Genomic DNA, 27,424 nt, shown 5'->3' on the forward strand with positions numbered 1-27,424 from the left:
ACGCGCTTACTCACACCGTTATTGCGTATCAACATTATTATTATTATTATTATTATAAATAAACACATTACTTTTACAATAGGTATTTAACGATGAAATGATTGACATTGCACGTTATATTTTACCTGCGACTTCGTTTATGTTACATGCAATATGTTGTTTCATCAAATAAACATTAGCTTATATGCATACTACACGTTTGCTTTGCCACACTTTAATGATGTCCCCTCGATCGATCCCCCGTCCAATTCAAACGAGAATCGAAATTACGACGGCCAGAACTGAGGTTCGAACCCCTAGCGGTGCCCTCAGACTAAAGTCGTATTCGTAAGGCGGGAGTTGGCCTTCAGTCACTTCATAAGTCCTTCTGCGGGTTTGGAGTGCCATCTGCACTCGCTCCCTATCGTCCAGTGAAGCTGTAAGGTCAGCTGCGGCCAACAGCATTAGAGTAGTCCGAAAAAAAAACTTTACTGATGGTCGATTGTGCTGCATTCGCTCGTCTACATCTAATATTTCAATAAAGTTTAATCAATATTGCATTAGCTTACGAACAGGAAGGAAAATATACAAAACTATTTTTTTTAAATAGATTCACACTATAGGACAGTGAGACGATATTGAAACACTTTCTATTTTTATTGATAACTTTAAATTTTTGAATTCGTTCCAATGTACGAACACGAAAGTAGAATGAGTGCTATTCTTTCAGTTGTCATATAGGTACCTGATGAGATTATTTTACGAAGAATTGATGAAAGTTTGTATGAAATAAATTTTTATATTCAGTTTCATGCTTTTAACAGAAACACTTACTATATATATATATATATAAAGTAAATAATAAATAAATAACCCTGGACAATTGACACAGCGCCATCAAGTCCCACGGTAAGCAGATCTTGTGTTATGGGTAGGTACTAGACAACTGATATAAATACTTAGATTTTTTTTTGTAAATACATACATAATATACAATCAATCATACTTATGTATACCAATGTTTGCACCGCGCGAGGATCGAACCCGCGACCATCGGATAAAAAGCAGCGTGCTAAACCGCTAGACCACCGAGGCTGTCAAATCATGTATGCTATCGAATATGACCAAACTTATTGAACAAAGTTTCATGTAACTTTATGTTTCTGGGGTGTTAAAAAATTAATAAAACATATTCTCAATTCTGGATTCTCGACAGGTTCTTGTCAGGTGTTCGTTGTTATTAAATTGAAATATGCTTTATTTTGGAAGTCGGTATATAACTACTTTTTATATTATTAGGTAGGTATAATTTAATCTACAACTTTATCTAAATAGCTTAAACACTCATAATAATCCTTTAGTATAATAAGCTCTCCATTTTCCTTAGGCTGTAGACTACAAAGTTGAAATTAGGCTCAGTAAACATAAACGTTAAATAATTAGAATAGTCATGTAAACAAGGTACACGTGTTTACTAAACAATATAGGTACATATGTGTATCATGCACGATTGTTATCAGAATCGTTATTCATTGAATCTGCTTATCAAACAAGAGCAGTAAGCACTAACGATTTAACACAGATAGCGTTTGATCTAGGTATATATTCTGTATCACGTATCACACGCGTGTTTACATTAATGCCTTGGAATTTAGTCGATGAAACGGAACTTAAGATGCGATTTAAATTGCAAGTAGGATGCCACCGTCATTCGTAGTGGCGAGGTCATCGACACAACAGTTCAAACACAACTGTTGAATAGTGAAGTTGGATGCAATGAGTGTTACAGTGTCACCGATTGAAGCGATGCAATAGCGAGCGGCGAGTGGCGTGGCGTGGCGTGGCGACCTTGCGTGGCGGCGCCCCTCGCGCGACGTCATGCGGGGGCGCGCCGGTGACGTCACGCCGCGACCTCGCCCGCCGTCACTCCGTGTGCACGTGAACACCACGCGCCGGCACGCGCTGCCTGCGTGATCACTGCCCCCTCATTGGCCACCTCAGCCGCGCCGCCCGCTTCTATTGGCCGCTCCCCGCCCGTGCCCCGCACCGATCCGTTCATCGTACCTCGAGTGTTCACAGCAAGGTTTATTCGCCTGCTGCTCGTCGCCTGAACCATACGGCTCTCGGGAACACAAGCGCGGAACGAAAACATAACTTTTGTGAATTAAAATAGAAAGTTTTATCCAATTGAATGTTAATAATTTAATTAAAATGTCTACACTGCTTGAAGTTTGTGGTCCTCTCTCACCACCGTCGACGCCGCCGTTAATAGAGCACAAAGTGAGTGTCTCAAAAATGTTTCCTAAAAAAAAAGAAAACAACAAATAAATAAAAAAGTATATTTTTTTTGTCCATTTAAAAAATATTATAAATATTGGCAATTTGTATTCGTACCGTTGGTGCAATCGAAAGTATGACAAGAGAGCGCGGTGCGATCACGCAGCGGTCGCGTGCTGCGCCAAGTTAGCGACCGTTCACTTATGTGCATCTGTCTTTGTCCCCCACAGGTCGACTTACCTTTGAAGAAGGCTGCAGTGAAGCGAGCCAGAGAGTCATCACCGCCGACCGGCTTGGTCACACCTCAGCCATCAGACTCTGAAAGCGAAGAAGAATGCAGCAAGAGATCCCGTTGCGAGTTAGAGCGATTGCTGCTCACTACGCCGCCGCCGGAACCCTGCAGCAGACCTTCCGTCATCATGCGCGCGCACAAAGACGGCACCTGCAGCCCCGAACCTCTGTTACCACCGCCACCCAAAGATATGAACATTCTGAAAACCCTTAAATTCAAAATGAATCGCGGACACAGTTATTCGCAAGTGAAATATATTGCCAGTCAAACTCAAAGTGCACCACCCGTGTCCGAACCCGTGAGTCCTCCGGTGAAAATCGACGAGGCCCGCGTACCATCACCCCATTTGGATTGTCAATCGAAACTGGCTAAAGATGAGCAACGCGTACCTCAAGTTCTTCCGACTATTGCTAGTGCTAGTGCCGCAGCCCCGGGATGGGTGCCGCTGGCACCGCGGCCCGCACCGGCCGTAATCGTCCCTGGAGCGCTGCTCCCGACCACCGCTCTATGGCTGGTCGCTCCAGCCCCGGCCGCAAGAAGACGTCTCTACGAGTGTTCCCATCCGGGCTGTGGCAAAAACTATTTTAAATCTTCCCACTTAAAAGCCCACGCTCGTACACACACCGGCGAGCGACCCTTCAGATGTGCTTGGCCTGGCTGCGAGCGAAGATTCTCAAGGTCCGACGAATTGTCCAGACATAAAAGAACGCATACTGGCGAGAAAAAATTCGGATGCCGCGTGTGCAATCGGCGCTTCATGCGGTCGGATCACCTCGCGAAACACGTTAAAAGACACGCCAAAGAGAGAGCGCCGCAGCAGCCCGTGTTAAGACTTCTTCCCTCACCCACCCTCGCTGTACCGGTCCCGGTACAGCCCGCGAACTAATACGCGCAACGCCCAGACTGTGATTAAGATCTCATCGATCGTTACCTAGTTGTAGTTCTACTCATCTTAAGACTGTTCTATCTGTTAGATACTTAATAGTGCTTAGTTTTAAGTCAATATGTTATTCGGCTGATGTTAAGCTTGAAGAAAAAATAATTAAAATGAAATTATTTACGTAATCTTGCTGTTTACTTTGCACAATTATTCCAATGCGGTAATCACGAAATCACTATAATTATAGCATATTGCACACCATTTTCAACACATCACATCACTCAAGAAGTTACTTTGAGAAACACGTTATGCCAAAGTGGGTTGATGAGATAGTTGGTAGATGTAAACAAAGTACTAGAGATTGAGGGCGGATCCCCGGCTCGGAAGGTCGGCGGGCGACTGTCCGTATGCCGGCACATACGCTTTGCCGTTGATAACGCAGCGCTTATCGCATTGATATCACCAGAAAACTATGTTTATTTTACAAGTTTTCTCATTACAATTATTCAATAGTCTTCTATTTTAACAAAAGTTTAATTAATGAAAGTAACATTTACGTCTCAAAAAGACGTAAATGGTAAGTCTCTTACAATTTTCCTCTTTTATAGTGAAAATCAACCGCCGGATTCAATAGTTTAGTTAGAATTATTCAATAGTTTTCTAAACCATATCAAGAAATATGTAAATCAAATAAAAGGTAAATTCTGAAAGATGTAAATGGGAAAATATCTCTTACAACTTCCCGTTTGAGTATAAAATCAAACGTTACAAAACTATGATTGTTTTGTAAATATTCTTATCAGAATTATTCAATAGTTTCCCAAAACATCTTAGAAAAATCTTTTTGCAAATTCACTACAGAAACATCAAAACCGTTACCTTACATTATGATTATTTTATACATTTAAGTTATTTATTGCATACATTAATGATAAACAGATAATATAACTTGTATACGTACATATAACGATGAATGGTAAAAAAAAACACAATCTGGCGAAACTGTTATTGCGCGCCATTAACCTGCATTATTAATAAAGTCTAAATTCAATGAGTACACTTGTACTACCTTCTCAAAGTACGATTTTAATATCAAAATTTAATCTTTGAATAAATCATTACTTGCTAATCTATTTAATATCAAAATAATTTTAAAAAGACGTCATGTTTTATTTAAATAATTTTGATACAAAATTGATTACCAAGTATCAATTTTTATAAATAAGGGGTTAAACGCTTTTAATTTCGTCGCGTGTAATTTTCGATGCAAACAAGTAAAAAAAAAACACCACACATTTTACACTTAAATCTATTTTGTTTATTGAAACTTTTTGTCCTGTCTGTATATAAAACTATAATAATAGGGTTTGTTTGGTTTAGTTTATATGGTTTTTATAGTAACATATATTATAACACGTAATATTATAATATTATATATTAAAAGACCAAATAAGCTTTCTGGATAAATTACTACTGAGAGAAAATATGTAACTGGAACCACTAGATGTCGCTGTACAAAAACAACACGTTCTCTACAACGCGATGTTAAGATTTTTTCCCGTTGAATAGGGTGAAATCGTTGGAGTCACTTCGTTACTCTGGTTTCCCTTCAAAACGCATAAATCTTTCGCCTTTTACTAAAGATTTCCGTGGAGGGGAACACTCAAATGAGTCTTACTCAATTTTTTAACAGCTCTGCTTCGGCAGAGCTTTATAGAGAATCGAAACAAATTGATAATAATCAATCGATATCAAAAATAACAGCAAACTAAAATCCCTTTATGATGAAAAGAAAAATATTTTCTTAGAAATAATATTATATTAATATATACAGAGGAAATATTTTTATGTTTAGATATTTTCTAAATAAAATCTACACTCGCGTGCGTGGCCAATGCGGGACGTTTCTGTGCAAAAGTGGGTAAGTTTGGTGATACTTTGCTGTACTTTGGGATGATCGGAATGTGAAAAACGTTCTTCCTGGGCGAAATCGTATTTCTCCTTTTTACATTAAATATTTTCTCTTCTATATTATACAGTTAACTAAATATTTTTTTTTCTATTTTACACTCAGTCGTAATCTGCGTATTGGATATAGTTAGGTCGACCGACCAGGTCCATTTAAAACCCAGGACCGCGTGGAGGTCGACATTGTCATCCATCCTCTCGTCCTCGTGGGACAATTAATGATGAATTCTCCACAATGGGCTAACTGATCTGACTTTATACTTATCTTATCGATCTACACTGGTGCCCCAGTGTCTACCGTTAATACAGGTGGGTGAACCATATTATGTATATTAATCCATAAAAAAGGGGGGAAAGGGATTGTTAGTAATGTGGACTTCTGACCCCATTGCTAGCAATGTACCATGTCAGGTTGACCTCCACGCGGTTCCCCCTGGAAACCATCATAATAAATTCTTTGTGAATTTGTCACGATGGGCTAACTGACCTGACCTCATGTTCATCTTATCATCCTCCACTGGTGCCCCGCCAGCGTGAACCATTTGCGCAGGCGGGTGCATCATTCCATTATCATCCATAAAAAAAAATAACATATTTGAGCTATCCCAGTCGATTTGTGCGGACAATAGTTCGCTCAAATTGACTATCGCAAGACTAGTCAGAACAATAAGACTTTATCAGTAGTCACGAAAACGTCAGCAGTCACGTATTGGCGGCGTGCAGGGTGCCTGAACGTGGCGTGTCCTCACAGATTGTGGCTGCAGCTGGCGTGCCTCTGACGTCACGGCGGATGACGGCCAGGAATTGGCACTGGCGCTGATGAATCTGACGACGGCGCCTAAAATGCGGTTACATTCGCCCTCCGATTTCTGTTTGGAAAACAATAAATTAATTTTGTGATTTTAGTGAAAAAAGAAATAATATTAATAAAAAATATCCCTGGACAGTTCACACAGCGTTGTCTAGTCTCAAACTAAACACAACTTCTGTTATGAGTACTAGAAAATAAAAATAAATAAATTTAGTATAACACATAGACCGTCACTAATAATATGTAATATTATATTATCTGTGCTAATAATAATCATACTCATGAATATAAATAGTTGTACAGCGCGAGGAATCGAACCCACAACCATTTGAAGTAAAGCGGTGTGCTAGACTACGGAATTCGTCAAATGTGTTAGTATTAAATATTATAATAATTTTAGTTTGTAATGGATTATTAAAAAAACATTAAGATGATTTAAAAAAAAAATCTTAAACATAAGAAGAATAAACGAAAAATATTAACAGCGAGTAAGATTGGTGGTGTACCGTGCGAGGAATCGAACCCACAACCATTTGAAGTAAAGCGGTGTGCTAGACCACTGACTCCGTCAAATGTATTTAGTATTAAAAATTATAATAATTTTAGTTCGTAATGGATTAATTAAAAAAACATTTAGCTGTTTAAAAAATATCTTTCTTAAACATAAGAAGAATAAACGGTAAATATAATCAGCGAATAAGATCGGTAGTATTTTAATAGTTCTAATAAAAATTTACATTCCATTATCTACCAAAATCACAGAATGGCTAACATACCAACCTAAATGTGTACAAAATAAAAATTAGTTATAAAAAGTAATAATATTCTTTTTATGTTGAATTTGTACTTTGTATCGTTGAAGCGAGGATTGTGCTGTGTCACTGCCTACTGGTAATTAAAATATATTTGTATAATATAATCTTATATTATAAAATTCTCGTGTCACGTTAGTTACCATACTCCGCCAAACGGTTTAACCGATTTTTATGAAATATTCTATAGCTCTTAGGCAATTTTTACTTTTCATAAGTGAAAGGGGTGGACACTCCTTATCAACCAACCCTTATCTCTTAATTTTTTGGACAAAATTTTTATTTTATTATTTAGATTTGGCTTTAAAAAAATACATACAACCCAAAATTTTTACTCTTCTACGACCAATACCTATTTTAATAGCGATATTAGTACTTAAATTTATATCGCAAAACAACATTTGCCGGGACAGCTAGATCCTATAATATTTATTACGCACATAATTCAAAATATACATAATAAATAAATAAATAAAATGTATATAAATAAAATAGGGTCGCCAATGCGCACGTGACACCCCTGGTGTTTCAGGCGTCCATAGGCTACGGTAACCATTTACCATCAGATGGGCCGTATGCTGGTTTTCCACCATAGTAGCATAAAAAAAATTATATGTAACATATTTTTGTACAATTTTAGAATAAAATATATTGGACTTTATTATTTTATACCAATTCACTGTCGATAGTGTGCGGGCGTTGAAAGAGACAGATATGATCATATAGGTACAACTAATCACGACTAACAACTATTGAAGTGGAAATTTTTGATAAAATATTTATCTATACATATGCATAATAATAAGACGGTGACCTCGAAGGTCTAGCGGGTTGGCACACCTTACCTCCGATGGTTGCGGGTTCGATTCCTCGCACGGTAGAAACATTTATATTTGTTAGTATGATTATTTATATTATGCATTTGAAGAATACTCGGTTGCTGTTGTGTTTTGGTGAAAACCGGTATTCACCGGTTATAATTTTTTTTGTAACATTTACATTTGGGTTCTGTACTATATATATTACTATATATTATATATACATAGTATCTTACACACATGAAAAATAGAATAAATAATATATGTTTATTTTAATTTCCGCAAAAATACATAACTTTTTAAAATGAGAAATAATAATAATTAACCCTGAAAATGTTATTATTTTTATCTTAAAAAAAAGGACATAATTTTAAAAGAGTGCAAAGGTGTATTTGTATAAAAATCTATGTTTCTTATAATTTTTCTGCATTCCGTAAGAGCTATAAAATAAAATAATGATTATCCAAATTGCAAATATTTCTTATAATGTATATTGAAATAAACTTTTAAAGCAAAATTTTTGCCATTCGGATAATAATTACACAACTGCGTCAACTAAACAACAATTTTACTAATGTAGTAATAATATTTAGTAAAATATATATTAAGGTACGTTCAAATAAATTTTCTGGACAAATTAATATGTAACTGGAACCACTAGATGTCGCTGTACAAAAACGACAAGTTCTCTACAACGCGATGTTAAGATTTTTTCTCGTTGAATAGGGTCAGATCGTTGGAGTTGTTTCATTACTCTGGTTTCCCTTCAATACGCATAAATCTTTCGCCTTTTACTAAAGATTTCCGTGGAGGGGAACACTCAAATGAGTCTTACTCAATTTTTTTATAGCTCTGTTTCGACAGAGCTTAATAAATATTAAAAGCAATACCTGATTATGAATTAAAAAAATCTAAGTGTTTATGTCCGCTGTCTAGTACCCATAATATAAACTCTGCTTACCGTAGGACTTTGTAGTTGTCTATGCTTATTTTTTTTAAATTTGTCTTCAGTGTTGATCGTTGGTTCAAAACCACAAAAATAATATGTTATATTAATACAATAGCCAGTATTTGGCATAATAATACGAAAAATTAAGAAACTCGATTGACGCAGATGTCTAAACCCAACTGTTTGTCTCATTATATAGATACCTACTTATTTATTATCGCGTATAAAAACCTAAAATTAAATAGGTACCTACCTCTACCGAAAAAATAAGTTAATCAGATTGAATATTGGTAGTAAAATATATATTCTATTATTTTATCACATTTATTTTCACAAGTACAACGTGGTTGCGTAATACGAATGGTTCTGCACCGCCTTACTTCCGGTCGCGGGTACGATTCCTCGCAAGGAACGATTTGTATTCATGAATATGATAGTTTGTATCGCTTTAGATTTATATGTATATGTTTTTTAATGGAAGACAACATCGATAACAGTATACATTGGTGGGGCACCCGTGGGGGATAAGATGAACATGAGGTCTGCCCATCTTGATGAAATCACTTGGTTTTCAGTGAGAACCGCAAGGAGGTCGATCTGATACATGCAAGCAATGGGGTCTTTGTCGCTATTACCACAGATAACATAATATTACATACTATTACTATTTAATATTATCTTATCTGTGCTATTACTAACAATCCCTTTTCCCCCTGCATTCTATGTATATTAATATATATTAAAAATATTGTATATTTATATTAATTGTTTAGTACCCACACAGATAAGATAATATTACATAATCATAACACAAACTTTGCTTAGCTTGGGACTAGATGGCGCTGTGTGAATTGTCAACAATATATTATTATTATATATTATATTATATAATTATATTATTCAGTATCTTTGATAGCGAAGAGGTACATTGCATTCCTGAAGTATCAACAGCGAATCATAGGCAACATACTCGTAATTAACAGTCGATAAGCGCATTATACATATGTGTGAGAATATTGATATCAAACCATTTATAAAGTTATTTTTTTCGTTATTCTGAAATATTATTATAATTCCAATGTCTTGCACATTTATTAAAAGTTTCATACTGTCTTGGATTTTTGATACGAATGAGCCAAAAATAGGTATTTTTTTTGTTAATAATCCGGTTTTTCTGTTACCAACAATTTTTTTTTATGGAGCATTGCTTCTTTTCTTTGGAGAGGGCTTTTTTAGGATGATAATTTATAGGCGCAACCGCCTTTACTAACGGTTTACGCTTGTGAAGAATGATAAGATGATGATGAGATCAGATCAGTTAGACCATTGTGGTAAATTCACTAGGAATTTATCATGATGGATTACAGGGGGAACTGCGTGGAGGTCAACACTGCTAACAATGGGGGCATTGGTCTATATTACTAACAATTCCCTTCTCCCCTATGGAGAAGTGTCGGGACATGCAGGACTACAATGGTATACCACCATACCTACCCAGTAATTTATAGAACATCTGTTCAACCCTCAACCGAACCGCAGCTTAGAAACAAAACCCAAAAAACAGCAATATTCATAATATTAATACAAGATTTAAAGACAAACTTGCTGTCCCCAAGTATCGTTTAGAAAAAGTTAATAGGTCTTTTATGGGAATAGGTATAAAAATTTACAATAAGATACCTAAAGGATATGTTGGAATTACCCTTAAATAAATTCAAAACATCTGTTAAATCATATTTACAGAGCAAAGCCTATTACTCACTAAACGATTACTTGAATGACGAGTGTGCATGGCAATAGTTGTTCATGTACTGAATTTTCATTTATAATGTTAGACATAGACACCTATATAAATATACATTGTAAATAAACTGGCTTTAAAAAAAAAAAGTAATTCAATTGACTTTCTTGCCAGTTCTTCTCAATTGGATCTATATACCGAACTGGACGGTAGGGAAAAAAATAAAATTATAATGTAAAAATTTGACGTTCATAAGCGGCTAAAATGTCCTACATGAATAAATGATTTTTGAATTTCAATTTGAATTTGAATTTGCTTGGTGGCTGTAATAGGTAAGGCAGAGGTACGGGGAAAAGATTGTTAGTAATGTGGACTGATGACCCCATTGTTAGCAATGTACCATATCAGGTTGACCATGCAGTGTCCCCTGGAAACCATCTTGATAAATTCTTTGCGAATTTGTCACGACGAGCAAACTTATCTGACCTCATGCTCATCTCATCAGCGTAAACCGTTGCGGCAGACGGGTGCATCATTCCATTATCACCCATAAAAAACAGTAGAGTTAGTACAAAGTCTACCTTGTAATAAAAACCTTGTAAATAAAAACTACAATGATAAGTTTGTATGTCTACGTGATCGAGATCACAAACCTGTGCGTTGTTATCTTTTCTTAAGTAATATTCTAATTATGTAGAAACTAATTACACTACATAGACAGCGGTGAGTCCTATTAAGAAAACTATTTCAATAAAAAGGGCTTTTATCTAATCAAAATTCTATTAAAATTCGTGTAAGTCTATTACAGACTCTTATGATATGTCAAATCTATCGTCAGTTCGGAGTAAGAAGTAACTTCGAGGTAAGAAGAACTGATAAGAAGCTCAGCTGTTATTCTTTTCAAATGAGGTTGTAAATGTTTATAAAAATACAGATTTATTTTTGAGACTTTGGGTAGAGTAACCGAAATAGAATTTTTGTCAAAAACGGTTACAGGTATATTAATAATGGTTAAGTAAATTAGTGCTCCTGGAACTTTCATTTTTATGTTTATGTGTTTATCTGTCATTACATAGTTCTTTAGTTTTCTTCTTCTTTGTATTCAATGGCAAATAAATGTTTGCCCAGAAATTATTTTAGCACGCATATTTTAGGTCTTCCTTTATACAGGATAATAGGCATTAAGGACAGGAGAGTAGGTGATAGTCTGGGATGATTCTCCACACTCGCAAACCTCCGTTAAAGTTTAGTATTATTTCTTTGTTACAAATAGACATTGGAGTTTATAGTAATTACATCTTCACCTATTTATCCGACCATAATTATTAATAACGGCTATAATTAAATAAATAATAAATGCAATTTGAATAATACATTATTATAAATATTATAATATTAAGGAAACAGAATTAATCTCAACATCCCTGACCTTCATTAACATGTCTCGTACAGTAATAGGTCAATATAACTGTTATTTAATCGTTATATTGCAATGTTTAGGTTATTTATAAAATTATTAGGCTCACTATATGAATATTTTTACGATTTCATGTTTGATAAATAAATAAGCAGTAATATTCTGTATTATATTATATTCTTATAAAAACTTATAAAAACTTATAGTCTTAGAAAAACTGGAGATATTCAGAACCGGAATTAACCAGTTTAAAGTTTTAAATTATGTACTTTTTTATGTATGATAATGGAATGGTGCACTCGCCTGCGCTAACGGCTTGATGATAAGATGAGAATGAGATCAGGTCAGTTAGCCCATCGTGACGAATTCACCAGGAATTTATCATGATGGTTTCCAGGTGGAACCGCGCGAAGATTAACCTGACCCTTTCCCAATCCCCTTTCTCTAGTTTAAACTATTGGAAATAGATTTTGGGTGTAGGGCATTGAGAAGACGATATTAGAAATAACAACCTAATACTTTGGAATTCTAAATAAACAGTTTTTTTTTCATAAAATCCAACCACGATCAGTCAATGCTGATGGGGACGCCCAACGTAGACTTTGTTCAACCTGCGTTATTTTCGTAACAAAACACGATCACAGTCCGACCTGTGTTAGATTAGGTGGAAACGATGTTGTATAGCATTCATTATAGGCGAGTTTGTTTGACCAAGAATATCATATCATGCAATATCATACATGGATAGATCTTTTTTTATTATATTACGTAGGTGGCAAACAAACATACGGCCCATCTAATGAACGGTTACCGAAGCCTATGGACGCCACCAGGGATGTCACATGCAAGTTGCCGACCCTTAAGAAACCTTAATATACCCTTCTTGAAAAACCCCATCCTGTAGTCACATGAGAAAACCTCGGCAGGGAGTGTATGCCACAATCTAAGTGTACGCGAGAGGAAGCTCCTCTGAAACCACACTGTCCAAGACCACTTAGTTCATATACAGAGTGTACAACATACAGACAGTTCTAATATATATTTGATCGAATTAGGTGTTATTTTGCGGATACCTATTGCATTACTTAATGTATATTTCGCTACCATTAGCATGTGTGAGAATAAAAATATTGACCACTGTTACAAGAATCGTTATGGTCTTCCCTATTGATTGATCAACAATCTCCTAGATTTAGTGCAGTTAACTATATATTAATACATGAAATAAACTCCTTTTTACGAAAATTGCGCGAAAGTATGTATGAGGAATATAAATGAGGAGTATGAATTTCGCATACATTATAGTTTATTTTACATGGAGAAGAAATGTACAATAAAAATGTTTTTTTAAAATTATGGAATAAAAATAAAAATCATTATACATAATAACTTTACTATAACACATAAAAAAATGTCACATACGGATATATAATCCTTTGTTTATTGTTAAAGTCTGTGGTCACATTGAGAATAGATATATTTATTTATTTCGCAAATTGTCTTTATGTTAGTTTTGAATGTATCCATGAAATATGTTTTGTATGCTTCCAGATACACCAGAGACAACGGGAAGTGATATCATTTGTTTCATCGCTAATATCAGGTGCCGTTTTTTTAACGTGTGGAAATCTCTACTAGTCTACACTTTGCCAATTTGAATATTTCAGGGCGGCCAGATATAAACCACTACGTAAATAATTGTCTCGATATGATTTTAACGTTGTTGATCGTTGGCATTATTGCAACTGTAAACAGCTCAATTAATCAAGAACTAATATTTATCTAATGAATTATAATCTAGTAGTGTTATTGTTACTAGTAGTCGACAAGACCATGTCCTTTTCGATCGATCCCCCGTCCAATTCAAACGGGGATCGAAATTACCACGACCTGAGCTGAGGTTCGAACTCCTAGCGGTGCCCTCAGACTAAAGTCGTATTCGTCTGGCGGGAGTTGGCTATCAGCCGCTCCATAAGACATTCCGCGTGTTTGGATTGCTATCTGCACTCGCCCTGTATCGTCCTGTGAAGCTGTAAAGGCCAGCTGTGGTCAACAGCATTATAGTAGTGCGAAAAAAAATGACCAAGATCCGGCCTGCTGTCTTGGATGGATCAGAGTGTTGGCCTATAAAGGCGACGGATGAAAGGCGACGGACAACGGACATGAAAATGACAAATGTTATGATGGATATGTGGTGTGACAGAAATGGATAAGATAAAGAATGAATACATTAGTAGAATGAATACATTAGATGAAAGTGGCGCCGGTGTCGGAGAGGTTGAAGAGTAATCGTCTATCGTAGTGTGGGCATGTAATGCGTAGAAATGAAGATAACATTTTTAGATGTAGTTGTAGTTGTAGAAGGGCAGATGAAAGCCGAAAAAGAGCTAGATGGACTATGTGAAAGATAATATGGTAGGAAAGGGAGTAAATAACGAGATAACTGTGAACAGGGATGAACGGAAGAGAAAAACATATTACGCCGACTCTAAATGGGATAAGGAAATAGCAGATGATGACGTTATTGTTACTAGTAGTCGCACAGAGTTCGAAATTTTACCATAATTAGTATAATATTTAGTAACACTATAGACAAATAATATTAAAGACAAACAATATTAATCTATTTTTAATTTGACCACAGACTGTAACCATAAACAAAAGGGTATATATGCGCGTATGTGTGTCAAATACATGATAGAGTGTGTAATGTATGTATATTTATGTCTAATTATAATTAGCAATATGTACTCCTTCTCTATATAAACTATAAGTGTGCGAAATTTCATACTCTTTCATTCGCGCAATTTTCGTAAAAAGGGGTAGGTACAAAGTTTTTGCTTCAAGTATTAATATAATGAGAACGTCGTAGGTTTACTACCCCAAATAACTCTTAAAACTGTCTCTCTCTGAAAGGAGATTGAGAATAATCAGTCCATGATGACCCATTGCTAGCAATGAGCAATGTACACTATTGTACCTCCATAGGGTTCCCCTTGGTGTACACTATCTGATTGACCTCCACGCGTTTCCTCCTGGAAACCATCGTGATAAATTCTTGGTGAATTTGTCACGATGGTCTAACTGGCCTGACCGCATGCTCAACTTATCATCCTCCACTGGTGTCCCGCCAGAGTAAATCGTAACCACATCACTAACAATTCTCTTCCCCTTGCGGGATGTTATTTACTGCGTAATCTTACGCCTATACTTGTATTTTTAGTATGTTTGTGTGTATTAATTTCTGAGAGAGCATCAAATAGTCAAGGTTGATCGATAACACGTTATGTTAAGCAGAGAGGAATTCTTTTAGAACCGGGCGAATTTCAAAACTTTCCTATATTAACCGCTGAGTTATGGTGCGGGGGTCGTTTCTTCTCGAGGTAGTCTATTACCAAATGATTCGATATTTCTTGGCGACATATCGAAAGCTTTTAAATATAAAATCAAAACTAATTCTGTTAGCACAGACATTTATTGAGGTCTTATCTAACTACAATTGTAGGGGATGGGGGGAGGGGAGGGGGTTATTAGTAGACTAATCCCATTGCCAGAAATGTAAACTATCCCATGGACCTACCTCCACACGGTCCACTCGGGAGACTGATCGCCGCAATATGCTAACTAAGCTCACTAACTATCAGCTACTTCAGTATATTGTCGGGGGGAAGGGGATTGTTAGTAATGTGGACTAATGATCCCATTGCTAGCAATGTACCATGTCAGATCGACCTCCACGCGGTTCCCCCTGGAAACCATCGTGATACAATCCCGGTGAATTTGTCCCGTTGGGCTAACTGATCTGACTTTATGACATCCTATCATTCTCCACTGGTGCCCCGCCAGCGTTAACCTTTAACGCAGGCGGGTGCACCATTTCATTGTCATCCTTTAAAAAAAATTCACTATATTGTCATATGTCACCCTCCTCTAGCTTATATGTACATACCGCCTTCAAAGCAAACGGTTGCTTTTCATTCGTTTACTAGAATAAAAAATCTAACTAATATTAAAAACGACTGTGTATTGTGAATATTCGTTAATACTCACTGATATAACAAGAATGGATGTCTTTTATCTAAAAAAAATACGGGCAAAGTCGCGCGGAAATATCAAACTACTACGTTCCATTTCAAATAAATTTCACTACATTAATATTTTTTTAATTTAAGTTCCTTCAAATATCTCTGGGTCATGAACATCGTATTTGTAGTTTCTATGTAGGCGAACAGTTCTGAGATAATTCCCCAGTATGACGCGGGAACAACGCAATCCCATGGACGACGGTGCGGGCACGTGTATATTTTACACGCATAGGTCGCGTGTCGGCTAACGGCAACCAGTGTGACCAGTGTTGCCAACTCAGTAATTTCACCATAAATCTGGTGGATTTGACTGTCATTTTAGTGGCAATAAAATTTGATGTCAATAATATTTTGCATTTTAAGAAGCGAATTAGTATGAGAATTGTTTGGCAAACGTATTCTTTATATATTTTCTATTACCTGCGCAACATCGATTTTGAAAAATTATATTATTTAAGGGAATAAACTTTAGTAGGTACATTTTTAAAATCGATAGGTATCCGATATAACAATTATGATAGGAAAATAACTCAACTTGTAAAAATTTTGTAATGGTTATTGCATTTGATTTTCTATTTATTGAAGCTAAAGTATGATAAAATTATTTTTGGCACATTCAATATTTTTGTCTTAAATAAGCATAAAGCATAAATATATAAATCAAAATTATAACTAAGTGCTTTCATTAACACAGTTAAATATTTTATGGTTTTTGGTGTCCTGCCATTTGGGCTCGCCTAAACATTGTTGGCAACATTGCGTGTGACGCAATACGATGCTATTCTTCGACGCGCGGGAAATATTTGGCATGCCGTGATTCCGTTGCGTCGCTGACCGCTGTCTATAAAAAAAAAGATGATCGTAATAAATTTGGCGCGAATTTTTCGGTATTTCTTGGAGAAACCCATGAACTGGCGGGGAAGTTTTATCATTTATTCCGGTTGAGTAATTGTTTAATTGCCTTCAAAAATGGACTGAGTAATTTCACTACCTAATGATATTTAAAAGCAGGTCTATTTAATACTTCCGGATCTGATGTCACGTGAACTCTACTTACAAGTTTAGTATCAAAAACAAGCTAGAAGTTACGCGGCCGTAAAATATTACTGTTTGTTTGAAACGGTTTTGTTTCATTCACGAATGAAAGAGAACCATTTTACCATGTTAAACAAAACAAAGTTAAAATTCGAAAATAAATGTTGTATTTTTCATGCCCAATTGAATACACGACTGCAGAGTTTGTATGAATGTTTTAAAATATATTTATAATTTTACGCTATTGGGGAAATTATATAGGTACTATTGTACTTTGACGCGGTCATTATTTGTTGGTATAAATAGTAAAAACCACGTTTTATTTTTATCGAGTTTCCCATATTTCGGCAGTGTTTCAACCGCCATGATCACGGGTAAACTGAAGAGTAGCGGGTAGATGGTAAAAAAAGTCGCTCGATATTCATCTCCGCACACTATACGGCTTGATAGTTAACGGCAACTGATATTGTTATTATGTTAAACCGAGATCCACTCATGCGTTGCCATTCGAGAGGGAGAAAATGGATATTTCTGTAATTTTGTATAGTAATTTCACTGCCTGAACACCCAAAAACTCAACCGAAACAAACCTTACAAAGCAACCAGCTGGTGGTTGAAATGAGTGAGACTGATGTATCCACGCAGAATACAGAATTACAGTCGTTACGAGTCAGAACTTTCCATTTAAAAAATTAAAATCGGAGGTGAGTTTACTTATTTCATATCATCACTATCTTTCAACAGTCCGTTGTAAAATATGGTTTTAATGGTTAAAATTATGGTTAAACTATACAGGAACATACGGATGCTAAACTTCCTTCTAGTCATTTAATAATCAATTGAAATAACGAACATGAAGCATAATTATTAAATATCAAACAAACCAGACTTATTACGCATAAATAGCATTGTTTATGATAATAAAGTATGGTTATTAGTCACTGCGTTTGTTTGGTATGCAATATTCAAGATAAAAACACTATATGAATGCCGACAATAGTAGTTTTTATAGATGATGTAATTGTGATCTTGTCTATGGTAACTGCATGACGCTGATAGCCATTGAAATGGCACCAGCAACAGGGCAATATGACTAATTTGGTCCTGGTTGAAAACTTCTTTCATGGTTAAGGTGTATTAAAGGGCGAGCACAATAGATCTACGTAGGTCGCACTGCTACAGGTTTATAGCACCTGAAAATAGCCCAAACACGTTAATAAAAAGGACTTAAGGCGTATTATGATTTTTTAATATTTGCGAGAGTCCTGCTTCCCAATCCACCTTCGTAAGCAGATGACTCAAATTTTGACCGAAACAGACCATATAATACTAATATCGTAACCATTTTATAGAAGTTCTTGTCAAAGAGGAAATAAAAGACGATGTTATAGGCTCAGGCTCTGGGACTAAAAGATAATAAAATGAGAATGAAGTCTGATTAGTCAATTCGCCATTGTAAATTTGAAAGGAATTAACCACGATGATTTCCTTATTGCTTGGCGATTAATTTACATTATAAGTACTTCACTGGGAATTACTTGTAATGTGGGCTGATGACCCCATTGCTAGCAATGTACCATGTATATCAGATTGACGTCCAAGACATTGCTCCTGGAAGCTATCGTGATATAACTCTGAAGAATTTGGTACTATGGGCTAACTGATATGACTTCATGTTAATATTATGATCCTGCAGTGTTGGCCCGCCAGTGTAAACAGTTAGCGCAGACGGGTGCACAATTCCATTATGATCGCTGATCACTGACGTGATCCCTGACCATTATGCAGGATAGCAGCTATGATCAGGGGCACGTCAGTGATAAAAGGGTACCTTATTGTTTTTGTTATACGTATAATCGTAATTCTTGTTGAACTATAAAGTAAAAAAGCAAATCCGCTTTACACGAATTGAAACTAGGAACTTTTTACGTCAATACACCGTGTAAAATTACGGTATGACGAGTAACACGAAACGTTTTGGCTTGTTACATATGATCAGGGTTGGTGCTAATCAGTTTCTAGATGTATTTTTTGTAGATGATAATGAAATGGTGCACCCACGCTACCGGGGCACCAGTGGAGAATATGAAAATGAGCATATAGACAAACCAGTCAGCATATCGTTCCGAATTCACCAAGAATTAAAACACAATGACTTCCTAGGACGCGTGGAAGTGGACCTAACGTAGTATATATAATAGTATCAGCAACGAGGCCACTATTCCCTACTAACAAATTCACATGTACCTTAACTTCATTTTATAAATAATTTTAATTAGGGTACATTTTAAATTTGGAGACCTTAGGTTAATGTGATTCTAAACCAATTTGCCAATAAGTATTTGATGTATGTTTGATTCCTATGTCTCTCTGATCATTTTGAGTGCTTGGTACATCAAATTTTTCTAAATGAACTTTATAAATATGAACTATTTGGTTAACTGACCTGACCTAATTTTTATCCTGTTATTCTTTACTAGTGTCCCGCCAGCGTATACTCTTAGTGCATTAAAATATATTGACATTATGCTTTGTATTATCCGTATTTATGGCCTCGTAGGTCTAGCGGTAGCACACCGCCTTACTTCCTATTGTCTTTTCTTTGATTGATTCCTCGGTGCAAACATTTATAATCATATCTATGAGTGTTTGTATCGGTCTGGGTATTTTTTTTTTATGGATGATAATGGAATAGTGCACCTGCCTGCGCTAACGGTTTACGCTGGCGCAGGGTTGATAAGATGAACATGAGGTCAGGTCAGTTAGCCCATCGTGACAAATTCACCAGGAATTTATTACAATGGTTTCCAGGGGAAACCGCGTGGAAGACAACCTGACATCGTACATTGTTAGTAATAGGTCATAAGTCCTCATTACTAACAATCCCCTTCCCCCCCGGTCTGGGTATTTACTATGTACATTGTATATATTTACCTCTGATATATTTACAAAAAAATATATTTATATCAGTACAAGCTACTTTACTTGGGACTAGATGACGCTGTATGAATTGTCCTGAATTATTATAATCAACAGTACCACACTGTTGATAATAATCATTACATATGCAATTAGATTGCAATTGTTACATAGGTTAGTTACACACTACAACTATGTAGATTGTAGTCGAACGTCCTTGTAACGTTTCCTATTATGTTGTGGTGGCAGCCCTACATAATTTGGCACGGATACGGAATTACTACAGCGTGCCGGGGCAGAACTGTGAATGCTAATGCGACCTGCGCCCGCGCAGTGGGCGTGATGCGTGCACGCGCCCGCTGCGTGCTCATGACGTCACTCACGGCGCGCCCGCGCCGCACCTGCGCCGTATTAATAAACATGAAAACAAAGAAATAAATAAAAGAAAAACTATTTGTTTATTATTATTAGGTATGATGTCAGTCGTTAATAAAAGTATAATTTCTTATTTAATGAGGAAACTAGGCGTTTTCCTATTTGTATGTGTTGTTTTGTATGTGTGTAATTCTGCACTCCATTTTAATTACGCCTTTTGTTATCCTTGGTTTTATGGAATAAAATTGTACAGGAATAGGAACCCTGCCTGGCAGTATGAATGTATAAAAAAACAACAAAAAAAATAATTAAAAATACAGCTATTACGTCGATGATTACGTACGCTTTTACTCGTAATACCCTCAAGTTCTGACTACCCTAAACTAAAAGCCTACCTTTTAGTAGCTACTTATGCGAGAAGAGATTGGGAAAGAGGAAAAATATGCACTCATAAATGTACAGAAATAAAAATATCGGACTTAAAAAGCCAGGGAGTGGTCTTAAACTGCTCGCGCTTTAATTTAATCTTTAGTGTTTATGGTACAAAAATCTAATATATTTTTTTTAATCAAACATACATAAAACGTAAAATTTCATTAACAATAATAACAAACAGGCCATTTTCTTATTTTCTAGAAAAAAAAACATATTTTCTTTGGAAAACAATTTTTCCCCTAAATCAGAATATAACCTGTTTATTACAAGTGTAGCATGACCATATAAACAACAAAGACATGACTCACAGTTTATACATATAATTAACGATCCAGTAACTGACCTCATGACGATTTCAAATGCTAAAAATATTAACATACAATTACAACCGGCGTTGTTTCGCGCCGGCCGAATTCACTGCATCTGGAGGTCATGGGAAACAAGACGAACTGGACGAGACACTAGCATTTCTAGAACTTGTATCTATATATTTGCATAGTTGCCTATAAATATTTACTGTAGCCATGTATGCTATTTATAATAATTTACATTCTGTTTATAATCTTCTTCTTTGTGTCAATAATAACCTAAATATGTTTATTCCAGAGCTTCCATTCTTACACAGCTAATACTTTACTTTGTTCAAATCTTTCTTAATGCAGGACGATGAGTGTGGACGATAAAGGAAATCAGAGTATTATCGTCATTATTATCAAAGAAACTCTACAACCTAGGGCCAGGAAGGAAAACAGATTAATAGAATGAAGTGACAATTTAGAATTGGTATTCGAAACATAAAGCTTTATTATAGCGACGCCTCCTAAACATTGATGTTCCATCTCAACAGGTTTACCGGTTACTAGTCTATTAGGGGTCTCTCTATTAATTATTATGTAACGTGTATAATATAAACAAATCAGTTATTATTTTAGTAAGTTTAATCTATAATGTTTACTGTTTTTATAAAATAGTCACTTCTACAATGATTTGTAATCTGATTGACGGAGTTTGGCGCGAGTATTTTTCTCATAATTACTAACAAACAAGTTGTAACTGACATATTGGGTGACCCCAAAACATTATTTTTTTAAGAGTATCAGAATCCATGTTTGTTTCAAGAATAATATTATATATATTGGTAGTTAAACAGTACCTATAATGTTGATAATACATATAGCGTGGATAAGATATGCGGAAATGTGAAAAAGTTAGTTCAGCTATAATAGATTTAAAAAATATAAGAAAGCAGAAGCTAACATTTTTACAATAATAGACGAAGAAAATGTAATGTATAAAAAGAAGCTTCCATGGAAAAAATACTTCTTTTTTATTTAATTAACCAAACAAAGGCAAAATTTACCAAAACAATCAAAGACAAAGGTATCAAAAGCAAACTCCAAGAACTGAACCTTGAATCGGTTTCGAGGTTAAAGTAGAATATAACAATGTGCTAACCGGTTATTCGACAAACATACAACCCTGATCCATTTCTAAGATTTTTAACACCATATCAGTTCTAAATAAAACCATATTAATAAAAGAAATACCTGATTATTTGCAGTATCGATAGAGCATTATATTATAGAAATTATTTTATAGATCAACGACGGTAATCTAAAGGAAACAAAACAGTCATAAAGGAAAGGAATACCTACCATAATAGATCTGACAATGATTTCCAATCATTTGCTAATATATTTTGAATTTTGATAAATAATGTGTAGGTACACCTGGATAATGACGTCATTTAAAGTAACCTTATTAAAATTTACGTATATAACAATCCCAATGACATAGATAAACAATGTACTTGCTTAATTTTGAGTGCAATCTATTTTTGTTAGTCGACTGAAAATTTTGTTTATCTATATTTTGTAGGACAGATAAAGTAAACTGTTTTCAATAGATAAATCATATGTAGATAAATGTAGTTACACTAATGTACAAAATAGTATTGTTCCGCATTTATTTTTTATTGCCTTTCGGTCTTAAGCTTCGTTATTTTCAGTAGTAACGCAACAAATATCGCACCTCTAGATCAGTAGGAAATTGTTTGTTATATAGTTATTATATTCAAGTGGAACAGCATGATAAATCCTTCATTTTAACAATATTTACCTTGAATCAGCTGTGCAAATATATGCAAAATATAGCTGTAGGTCCCTACAAACTCTTCTATTAATAATGAGGTCCTATCTGTACATATTATACAGTTGTTCGTATCATATACGATAATCATCGTGTCGATAAATCCTTGAAATATAGATAAATCGTAAATAATGTAGAAAATGTGACTTTATTTTTACCAAATAACTTTAGCAAATGCAAAATACCATGACCTACATTTGTATTACTTTATTTTGCTCTATGTACAAAGGTGTCACATTTGTTATCTTGTTCATTAATTGTTTGATCCAACTATGGATCTTCCTGCCATTAATATTTACTTCTAATTTATTTTAAGAGTTATATCATAACTTAATTATTAAAATGATCATCTTAAATTGTTATTAATTTTAATTAAATATTATTTGCATGTGTCTATTTTTATTTCTGTGCTGTGATTATTATTATTCAATTGAATATTAAAATTGTTATTATTATGTCTCTCTTTCAAATTAATTAATAGTTCATGGTGATCTTTGACTGTTGCTTTATGACATTTGTCATTTCCTAGTTCACTTTCAGTGCATTAGATAAGTTTGTTTACATTTTTATCATATTTCCTATAAATATCTTTCAATGCATCTGTCATATCGTTGCATTGATTAAATTGATACGATTTTGTATTCTTAGTCATTGTTGTATTAAAGGTCTGTATTGCAATGGTGTCATGAGTAAACGACATCATGTTGATATGTTAAGTTGTGTGAAAAATATTAGTGTTTTGGTTTCTGAGTGAGATGTTTCCAGTGTGCCCGTGCGATCCGCACTGGGCAGAGAGCGACTGTCGCCATTAGTTTTATAGTCTCGGTGTGTAGCTACATTATCGCTTTATTTACTAAATGATAACAGTTCCACACTCACACGAGTTTGATGCTACGTGAATGGATAAACAGTATTGTGACTTATAAATAGTTTTAATTACTTCATTTTATTGGCTGTAAATTCTAAAATAAACTGAAAACTAATTAAATTGATTTTTTTGGTAAAATATTTTTTTTTGCTAAAATTATATTTATAAATGTAGGTTCCTCCGATAGATAACGTATCAGATTTCTTCCCCATATCTCAGACGAAAATCGTATCAGTCAAGCACGAGTTGCCCTTCAGTAGCTATGTGATTCCTTCCGCGCGTCGACTGTAGTTATAAAAGCTGTAATAAAAGCTGTAATAAATATTAAAATAATTCCAAAAATAGTAAGCTGGTAATTATAAAATCAAACAATAATAAAATAATACATTATAAAAGTATATAATATGTATTTTAGCGTGTATGAACCAGCGACCAAATTATCACCATCTAAATCAAAATTGTTTAACAACTGACGTATGGACAAAATATCATTCACAATGACGTAAAATCAAAATACCTACGATCAAATGTTTTCAATATTAATAATAAAAAATCGCAAATACCTACCCGTAGGAGCTTGCGCAAAGCGAACGGAAAAGTACGGGCTTGCATTACACAATAAAAATGTTCGACTATCTTATGTGGTGAATATAAAGTTGCGAGTTGTTTTGACGAAGCTATGACGCGCGATAACGTCATTCCGGCACGCCGCGCCCGCATGATCGCTAGCTGACGCGCCCACCGACCACCGGCGGAACTAGTTTGGTAGATACCGTGTTGTAGCTACTGGCAGCCGCTTTCGATGCCACGCCGATCGACCCAAAAACTTGTCGCTCTATCGACCGGCTATTTTTAGTTAAAACGCTTGAAATAGCTTCTAAAAATATGTGGATGGGAAAGTACTGGTTTGGTTTGGGTGTATCGATGGGGTGTTTTGCTAATGACAACTTTGTGCCAACTCGTCTACAGCTTTCAACTTGTCTACAGCAACTTGCTTTGTATGTTGCGTTTCCGTTGCAGGGTGCCTTGTGGCAGAGAATTTACGGGGTACTAAGACTTGATAACCTAAATTCTTCAGAATGACTATGTATGGTATCTACAGCTCATGTATACATATATAGGCGGCGGTTACCATTTGCCATAAGGTGGCCAGTGACATTATTTGCAATTCAAGTTATTAAAAAAATTAAATATATGGTACGAAATTCCCTACAGATTAATTTATATAAGTGTGTATTCTAAAGTAATTCAATAGGATCTTCCTCATCGAGAGAAAGTGTACTCAGAGAAGCAAAAGACCTTACGTTTACCCCACAACATCTTTGATTATCTTTAAATAACAGGAAAACGATTGATCAACTCAATAAATGCAGATTCTATCAAATTCATTATTGAATACATATAGAAAATATCCAGACCGATACAAACAGCTATACTCATGTACACGATTGTATCCTGCGAGAATTGAATCTGCGACCATCTGAACGTCGCTGTGCTAAACAGCCAAACCGCAAATGTTAATTAATCTATGGTCACGGGATTTCTTATACTATATTATCTGTGCCATCTGCAGTTCTGTGTTAAGGAAAAACTACACGTCTCTCAATTATTCTTACAGTTTCTGGAATTGCTAATGAATACCGGTTTATTCTGCGAGAAAATAATTTGGTTTATCGATGGTAGAGCATCAAGGAGGAAAAATGTCAAAATGAATGAGGTGACTGTAATATACGACCTCCATTGTGGTGACCATGAGTGAGTCACGCGAATTGAGTTGGTTTGTTCATATGATAACGTATGCATGCATGTGCATGAATAAGGGATCTGTAATATAAACATGCAAGAGACAGCGATGGGCTCGTCCGAGATGTACAAAGATTGCGTTGAGATAGACTTATTACAGACATGTTTGCGTTGCTACTTCCGTATCGTCTATTTGTGATATAGGTGATATGGATTTGAAGTAAGATACTTAGATAGATAGATAGATGATACTTACATACAACCTTTCATCTCCAATTTCAAACCATTACAATCCGTTTTTCGCACTGAAGTAGTCTATATCCTTTCTCAGGGTCTAAACACCTGTGCATTGGTTCAATAATTTTGGCGTGATTGCGCGACAAACAGACAGACAGAGTTACTTTCGCATTCATAATATTAGTAAGCATAGAAGAAGAATGAATAAATAAATAAATAACCCTGGTAAATTTACATAGCGCCATCTAGTCCCGCTGTAAGTAGAGCTTCTGTTCTGGGTACTAGACAACTTATATAAATACTTAGATAGTTTTGTTGTAAATACACACATGTATAATATACATAGAAAACACCCAGACTAATACAAACAAACATACTCATGAATATAATTGTTTAAACCGCATGAGGAATCGAATCCCCAACCAAGGAAGTACAGAGGTGTGCTAAACCGCTAGACCATCGAAGGCCTCAATAGAAGAAGAGTTTTTTTTATGAGTGATAATGGAATGGTGCACCCGCCTACGCTAACGGTTTACGTTGACGGGGCACCAGTGGAGGATGATAAGATGAGCATGAGATCAGGTCCGTTAGCCCGTGACAAATTCAACAAGAATTTGTCACGATGGTTTCCAGGCGGTACCGCGTGGAGGTCAACCTGACATGGTACAATGCTAGTAAAGAGGTCATCATTCCGCTTTACTAATAATTCCCTTTCCCCCCAATAGAAGAAGAGTTAGCTATTTTATTTTTTACTGTACTGTAGTGTACTGGTACGTGGCGACAATCACGTCCGTAACAAAGAATTTTAAAGAATAGACTAGAATAGAAATAATCATTATATAAATAAACATTATTATCAATACCACCTCTAATCAGGTATACCTACGGAATTTGTTTTATGTGATACAGGTTTATAGCTATTTAAAAAAGGGCCATCTCAATTCGCTGGTATATACTTTAGATTTTAATAATGTTGAACCTACTGTCAATAAAAGGGTTCGTCTGTGTTTTTTTAAAAGTATGGTAATTCCATTGTTTTTTTAAACTCATATTAGTCACAGAGTTCGTATACTATTGTATGATTATATACTAATGTTGTTAATAAACCATCTAATGTCTAATGTAACATGCTGTAACATGTTTATCGTACAATAATGATTCATTTAACCGGAAATTCTAATACGCCATTAAGACACTAACAGCTGAAACAACTAAATTGTATACGAATATTGTAATGGGGTAAAAATTGGGATAACCCTACAATAGAGCAATGCAGTCAGCTCTATTGTAGGGTTACCCCATTTTTTTTAATTTGGGGTAAACTAGGTAACTAGATTGGGGTAACTAGGTTTAAAGTTGGAAAAACCAGGATAATTCACTTTTTAAAACAGGAAACAGTTATAGACTTGCAATAGTTACATTAAGATGTAATGAAAATGGGTGATGTATGTAACTAAAATATTCATATTTTGTAATAAAACTATTTTAATCTTATTAACATTGTAAACGCGAAAGATTGTGAGTATGGATGGATGTTTGTTACTCTTTCACGCAAAAGCTACTGAACGAATTTTGATGAAACTTTACAGTAGCTTGTACATATAGGCTATAAATTTCACGTGAGTGAAACCGCGG

The 27,424-nt window shown here is 35.2% G+C and overlaps 1 protein-coding gene and 2 non-coding genes across 3 annotated transcripts; all 3 read left to right on the plus strand.

The window, feature by feature from the left end:
- Nucleotides 1-1,904: 1,904 nt before the first annotated feature.
- Nucleotides 1,905-3,603, plus strand: LOC131854704 (Krueppel-like factor 10). Its single transcript, XM_059205841.1, has 2 exons — nucleotides 1,905-2,259; nucleotides 2,487-3,603. Exons 1-2 carry the CDS (start codon nucleotides 2,191-2,193, stop codon nucleotides 3,432-3,434), a joined length of 1,017 nt encoding a protein of 338 aa, XP_059061824.1. The 5' UTR covers nucleotides 1,905-2,190; the 3' UTR covers nucleotides 3,435-3,603.
- A 1,418-nt stretch (nucleotides 3,604-5,021) lies between these two features.
- Nucleotides 5,022-5,139, plus strand: LOC131854722 (U5 spliceosomal RNA). Its single transcript, XR_009358069.1, has one exon. It is a non-coding gene; the product is annotated as a U5 spliceosomal RNA (small nuclear RNA).
- A 3,448-nt stretch (nucleotides 5,140-8,587) lies between these two features.
- LOC131854721 (U5 spliceosomal RNA) lies at nucleotides 8,588-8,705 on the plus strand. The gene has a single exon (XR_009358068.1). It is a non-coding gene; the product is annotated as a U5 spliceosomal RNA (small nuclear RNA).
- Nucleotides 8,706-27,424: the final 18,719 nt, after the last annotated feature.

The sequence above is a fragment of the Achroia grisella genome, unplaced genomic scaffold, assembly GCF_030625045.1.
Source record: "Achroia grisella isolate CSIRO2021 unplaced genomic scaffold, CSIRO_AGI_Agris_v1 utg1244, whole genome shotgun sequence".
Taxonomy (NCBI): domain Eukaryota; kingdom Metazoa; phylum Arthropoda; class Insecta; order Lepidoptera; family Pyralidae; genus Achroia; species Achroia grisella.